The sequence below is a fragment of the Myotis davidii genome, unplaced genomic scaffold (assembly GCF_000327345.1).
Source record: "Myotis davidii unplaced genomic scaffold, ASM32734v1 scaffold299, whole genome shotgun sequence".
In the NCBI taxonomy this organism is placed as follows: domain Eukaryota; kingdom Metazoa; phylum Chordata; class Mammalia; order Chiroptera; family Vespertilionidae; genus Myotis; species Myotis davidii.
Genome location: NW_006293088.1, coordinates 2,584,352 through 2,590,627, shown reverse-complemented (window position 1 = coordinate 2,590,627; position 6,276 = coordinate 2,584,352). Strand labels below are relative to the sequence as shown.

At 56.2% G+C, this 6,276-nt stretch overlaps 1 protein-coding gene across 2 annotated transcripts in view; it reads right to left on the bottom strand.

The window, feature by feature from the left end:
- Positions 1-1,233: 1,233 nt before the first annotated feature.
- RSG1 (REM2 and RAB like small GTPase 1) overlaps positions 1,234-6,276 on the bottom strand; it is a 6,774-nt gene continuing 1,731 nt past the window's right edge. Inside the window, exons 1-6 of one of the 2 annotated variants that reach the window (XM_006766681.2) lie at positions 5,270-5,788; positions 4,746-4,894; positions 3,317-3,469; positions 2,635-2,759; positions 2,201-2,337; positions 1,234-1,979 (exon numbers count right to left, since the gene is read on the bottom strand). In XM_006766681.2, coding sequence (XP_006766744.1) covers positions 1,730-1,979; positions 2,201-2,337; positions 2,635-2,759; positions 3,317-3,469; positions 4,746-4,857 — 777 coding nt within the window. In that variant the 5' untranslated portion in view covers positions 4,858-4,894; positions 5,270-5,788 and the 3' untranslated portion in view covers positions 1,234-1,729. Of the gene's footprint in view, positions 1,980-2,200; positions 2,338-2,634; positions 2,760-3,316; positions 3,470-4,745; positions 4,895-5,269; positions 5,789-6,276 lie in introns of those variants that run through there. The other variant, XM_015565857.1, reaches the window with a different exon arrangement.

Sequence of the window (6,276 nt, the reverse complement as noted above, 5' to 3'; positions counted from 1 at the left end):
GCTTAAAGGTCCTTGGTCAGCACCCTCCACGCCTCCACCCTCACTCTAGCCTGCATTCACCAGTGTCAAGTGAGACACAAAAGTGAGCGTGTTCAGCCCTGGCATCGTCCTGGGTACAGAAAGGTTGCTGGTTCAATTCCCAGAAGGGCACATGCCCAGGTTGTGGGCTCAATCCCCGGTAGGGAGTGTGCAGGAGGCAGCCAATCAATTTTTCGCTTTCACATGGATATTTCTCTCTCTCTCCCCCTCTCCCTCTCTCTCTAAAAAAATCAATCAAAATAAAAATATATTTTTTAAAAGAGACAAGTACTTTTTAAAAAAATGAGCAAGTTCATTCATCTTCCTGCTTCTGTCCTTGCTGGCTTCCCACAGGGCAGAGCTGCCCACAGGCCAACTCACTCCCTGACCCCCACCTGGTCCGTGATGCTTTCTGATTTCCCCAGACTGGCAGGGCCCCTGTCCTAAGCCTCGCCTGACAGTTTCACGATCAAGAAAGGCACTGCAGAGTGGGGGGCTCACCTCCTGGACACACAGGAGGACATTTTTTCCCCAACCTCCCCTACAACTCCATGTGAGCATGTGACTAGGGGTTGTACAAAGAAATGTGGACAGAAATGAGGCACACCGCCCCAGGGCAGGTCCACAGAAACCTCCTGGGTGACTTCTCACTTGCACTCATTGGTCTGCTCACTGGATGGTGATGCCCCAGGGCAAACAGGGAAGCCAGATCTCAGAACCTGGGTCTCTGAGTGAATGCATGGAGCCAAGACCCCAAAGCCACCTTCACCTCCACCTAAGGTGAGACATAAGAAAAAAACTTCTAGAGGCAAGCCACTGAGACTTCAGGGTTTTCTGGTACAACAGATGGTATTACCTCAACTACAGGGTGGGGCTAAAGGTATACAGTTGTGAGTATGTGAAACACAGAGTTTATTCTTTGTATAACTATTTATTAATTACTAGAGGCCTAGTGCACAAATTCGTGCACAGGTGGGATCCCTCGGCCTGGCTGGTGATTGGGGCCGATTGGGGCCTTCTTGCCTAGTCCTGATCAGGGCTGATCGGGGGCCAGCCGGGGGTAGGGACCATGGGAGGTTGGTCGGCCACAGGTTGGCTGTGGGAGCGCACTGACCACCAGGGGGCAGCTCCTGCATTGAGCATCTGCTTCCTGGTGGTCAGTACATGTCATAGCAACTGGTCAACCAGTTGTTCGGCCGACCAATCGTAATGGTTGCATAGGCTTTTATATATATAGTCTTATTTCCCATAAAAAAGCAACTGTAAACCTACTTTTGCCCCACCCTGTAATACTGGCTCTTGATTGAAGTCACTTGAGGTGCAGGGCCCAGCTGAGACCCCCTCTCTCCCCAGTCATCTTATCTTCCCTGTGTGCTGCAGAAGGGGAGGGACAGCTGGAGGTTGGGGAGATGCTGGAGATCTGGGACCTGCCCATGCAGTTCTTCAGTTTCCAGAGCCTGGGTCCCCCGGGGCCAAGGGAGAAGGCCAGAGGACCTCAAACCACTGCCCCACAAAGCCTTGTGCCTGCACCTCATGCCATGAATTCTGCAAGGAAAGTGCTGCTGGGGCAGAGTCTTCACAGGCCACCATCCTCCCTGACCAGTCCTCAGGCTGAGATCAAGGTTCCTGACCAAGCCCTAGGTTCCGGGTCCCATCCCCTGCTCTGGGTCACCTGCAAGTCAGGAGTAAGGACCACAGGTGCCCACTCATGTCAGCCGGGGGCATTCTCTGCAGGGTTGGGAATCAGGCCAGCTGCCACCTGGTCCTGGTGCCACAGGTGCTCTGCCAGGCCATTGAGCACATGGGCAATGTCAGCCAGCCCAGCCCGCCCATCCAGCGTGCGCCCATCTGCCAGCCGCCGCCCTGGCACACTCTTCACCCGCAGGAGGGGCAGTTCCCAGGTCTGCCGGAAGGCTGTGAGGTCACGCTCAGGCACGTCCGTGTGCATGTACTGGTCAAACCTGGAGGAGGGTTAAGGAGCCTGGCCAGGTGACACTGCTAACCATCCCGTCACACCCAGCCTCTCCCTCCCCGCTGGAGCCCCACACCCAGGGTCTGAGGGAGAGCCTGCTGCAGCCTTTAAGATAGAGCCTATGGGGCTGGACCCACAGCTGGGCAGAGGTAGGCTGCATGTCCTGCCAGGTGTGGCCTCTGACAGTCCTAGGGGCCACCCAAAGGATACTTGGAGCCAACGACCATCCTGACGACACCAGGGGCCTCGCCTGCTATGCGGGTCAGCTGTCCAGGGAGGTCTTCGAAGGAGGCACGGTCGGTGAACGAGAAGAGGAAGAGGAAAGCATCCGCCTTCTCCTTGCAAGCCTGGGGATGGAGAGGCTCGCTCAAGGCCGCACCCCGGGACCAGAACCCCCCTGTCCGCTGCAGGGCCTGAGAGTCTCAGCACAACCCCTCCTTTCACAGACTGGGAAACTGAGGCCCGAGCAGTGAGTGGCTGGGATCCAGTCCCCAGCGCCAGTTCCGAGCTCTCCCAGCAGGGGCAGCACCCTCAGCCCATGCAAGCCCAATGCTGGCTCCTGAAAACCAAGCAGGCCGGGCTCAGAGGCCCACCCGGGACAACCAACCCGGCCGGGACCCACCCAGGCCCACCTGCCCGCTCACCGGCAGCATGTGGTCGAACTTTTTGAGCGCAGACTCCCCGCAGTCCCAGAACTCAAAGCGGAACATGACGACACGCTCGCTGACCTGCAGTTTGGCAGGCCAAAATACCACGGTGGTCTGGATGCCTGGGGAAGGAGAGGCAGAGGTGGAGAGAGGTAGGGGGGCCAGGAAGGAACTGGAAGAATACGTCCCTGCCCTCAAGGGTCCAAGTCTGATGGGGAAAGCACAGTCCCCAGCCCGGGAGAATTCTCAGTCTGAGGGAAGTCGACCTGCCCTGGAGGAGTCTCCCGTCTACCAGGCAGACAGAGCCCTTGACCCAGCAGCCATGACAATCAAGTTTCACTCATAGGTACAAGGGGACCCAAAGCTCCCAGGACTCCGGAGGATGTTGGAATGTGATGGTCAATCAGCATCCAATGGAAGGAAGCAAGAAAAGCTTAGTGTTTTCTGAGCACTTGCCTTGCGCCACCTCAATGCTAGGCATGTTACCACCACCATCTCGAGTACCAACCTCCCGACAACCCCGTGCGATGGATGCTATTATCCCTGTTGGACAGAGGAGCCAATGCAACTCAGAGAGGTGAGTGACTTTCCAAGGCTGCAGAGTAAATGGAGGGGCGGGTTCAAATCCCAGATTGTGTGCTCCAGGGACAGTCTTTTCTCCACCCCAGGATGGACTCACCAGTGGTCTCATGGTGTGCCAAGGGCACCTCCAGGCCAGCGAGCTTGGCCACCAGCGCCGTCTTGCCCACACCACTCTTCCCAGACACGAAGATCTTGTAGCTGGCCGTGTCAATGGCCACAGCTGGGGGCAGCACTGGTCGCTCGAGCAGCCCTGGGGCAAGAAGGGAGCCATGTGCGGTCAGGTGGTCCCACCCAGCGCCTTGCCCCATCAGACCCTGGGTGGGACAACTTCCTCTCTAAGGGTTTTTTCAGCGTCAACCACCCGTGGTTCTCTGTACTCATTACTGAGGCCTGGGACACAAGCAGCATTCCTGGGTCAGCTCTGCTGAGAACACTGCTCTGTGAGCTGGGCCAAGCCCACTCCAAACAGCAAATTATGTTTTTAAGTTTGACGTATGAGATGGTTTGTGTTGATATTATTATCACGTCCTAGATTTCTCACATGTAAAGGCAAGGGGTTTCATAATTCTTTCCTCAGTAGAGAAATATCAGCAAAAGCATTCTCAATTACTACAAATAAACTCCTTATAGTTAATATATCAAGATCTTCATAATTTTTAAACTTGACTTTAGAGAGTGGAAGGAAGAGAGAGAGAGGGGGAGAGAGAGAGAGAGAAACGTGGATGTGAGAGACATCGACCAGTTGCCTCCTGTGCACACCTTGACTGGGGATCAAACCCACAACCTGGGAATGTGCCCTGACCGGGAATTGAACCCACCATTTTCTGGTGTGTGGGATGACACTCCAACCAACTGAGCCACATCAGTCAGAGCTAGGCATGTTTTTAATTTAAAACTTGCAAAATAAAAGTCTAAAATGATGCTACATCGATAGGCACAGGACCTCAGAGTCCTCCGTTGCGGGATGCCCTCTCATTCTCTGGTTTGAAGCTTTCTGGGACTCTGTCTCCCCTGGTCAGAGCCGGACTCTCACAGCCCATGCCAGGCCCCTCTGCTGGCCTGTCAGCCCGGCCCCACCTGGAGAGTTGGCTTCATCCTGGGGAACAGGAGTGTCTTATCCGGGAGCGAGCAGGATATGAAAGAGGCTTGTGTCCCTCGCTAGTCTGAACACGTCTGTGAGATGTGCTGCGGAGAAGGTGAAACCAGAGTCTGCTGTGTCAAGTGCCCAGCAGAGGGCCTGGCATGGGGTGAGGGCTCAATCAACAGCCTCTCTGGTGACTGTAGTTTCTGGCAGGGTTTCGCCTGTTTCCATGATCCTGGCTCTGATGGTGGAATTAGCTCTAAGGCGAGTTCGGGGTGAGGGCCCCAGGGATAGACCAGAGGTCCCAAGGCTGAGGAATGCAGTGCCAAAGGCCCTCACTGCCCTGCTTCTCTGCGCCCCGCCCCCCATCCCCAGGTGACACTGTTCTCCCTAAGGAATGGCAAGTGACAGGCTGGGGGGGCGGGGGGGGGGAGGGGTTACTTACCAAACACCCGCCGGCGGTTCTTGCGCAGGATGCAGGTCAGGCACTCCTTGCCCTCGGCGCTTTCGTGCCAGTCGGGGACAATCACTGAGCCAGGGGCGGGTGGTCTGGCCATGGCTGGGCACCGGGACGGGGTGGGAGATGGCAGAACGCTGAGGGCAGGGGAAGGGAGAGGGTAACTGTCCCAAGCTGGACCTATGAGCCCCCCTGGCTCCGCGAGTCCTAGCTCCCTCCTCGGGTGGAGCAGAGTGGAGCCCACCGTTCTTATTACCCCGTTAGCATCTTTCCAGTCTACGCTCCCGTCACTGTCCTGGGGGGTTACCCATCCCCCTCTACCTCATCTTGCCCAGAAAGTGTAATTCCATAGTCCCTTCTACCCCGTCTTTCTCCCTGGGGGCAGCCATCCCAATATTGCCCCGAGGGCATTTACACAGCTCCTTCCTCCCTGGTCACCTCCTGGAGAGGTCACACCGCCCAGCTTCTCCTCTGCCTCCTCGATACCGACTTCCGGGGCTCCCAGCCCTCACCATCGGCAGCCCCTGCGCGCCCCTTTAAAAGTCCTTCCCACGCTCCTGCTCCCCCTCCAGCCGCCCAGTCCGCTCGGCCTGCTTCTGCGGGGCCGAAATCCTCTTGGCTTTGAGGAGCTTCACCAGGCCAGGTCCGGGTGCAAGAGGCGCATGTGCGGAGAGTGTTGCCATGACGACGCGGGGGGCGGAGTTGGGTTGCCTGCTTTGGGGCGGGGCTGGGGGGTTGGTGTCTCCTACGTCGGTGGCTACCCGCTCAGTGACATCTTCTGACCATCGGTCCTCTCCGTTGCTGAGTCGGAGCCCTCGTCTTTCCTCTGAAACGTAATCAAATCCCCCTTCTGCAGGAGGAGGGGGTCCACTGCCTCTCCGTGCCGGTTCCCTCTTCTATAGAGTGGAGGTGAAATACTATTTCCTCCTAGGATTCTTTACAACAGCGCCCTGTCCACAGCAGTGCTCGGTATTATTATTATCATCACTGTGTTAATCCTGCTCTTCAGGGCCCCGAGATGAGTTCAACACCGCTGCCTTCAAGGGGGAGGGGGGAAGGGGGGAGAAAGCAACTCAGGGAGATCAAAGGACTTGCTCAAGATCTTAAAAATGAGCTCTTCCCCAATTTGCAAGATGGAGGGTGAAAAGAAAACCGAGAAGCCGGATGCCAAGGAGAAGACGCCAGATACTAAGGAAAAGAAACCTGACTCTAAGGAGAAGAAACCGGCAGCCAAGAAGAAGGCCGATGCCGGCGGCAAGGTTAAGGCCCCGAACAAGGGGAAGCCCCACTGCAGCCGAAACCCCGTCCTCGTCAGAGGAGTTGGCAGATACTCCCGGTTGGCTATGTATTCGCGAAAGGCATGTACAAGAGGAAGTATTCGGCCCCTAAGTCCAGGATTGAAAAGAAAAAGGAGAAAGTTCCTGCTACTGTCACAAAACCAGTTGGTGGCGACAAGAATGGTGGTACCCGAGTGGTTAAACTCCGCAAAATGCCTAGATATTATCCCATTTTAAATGAG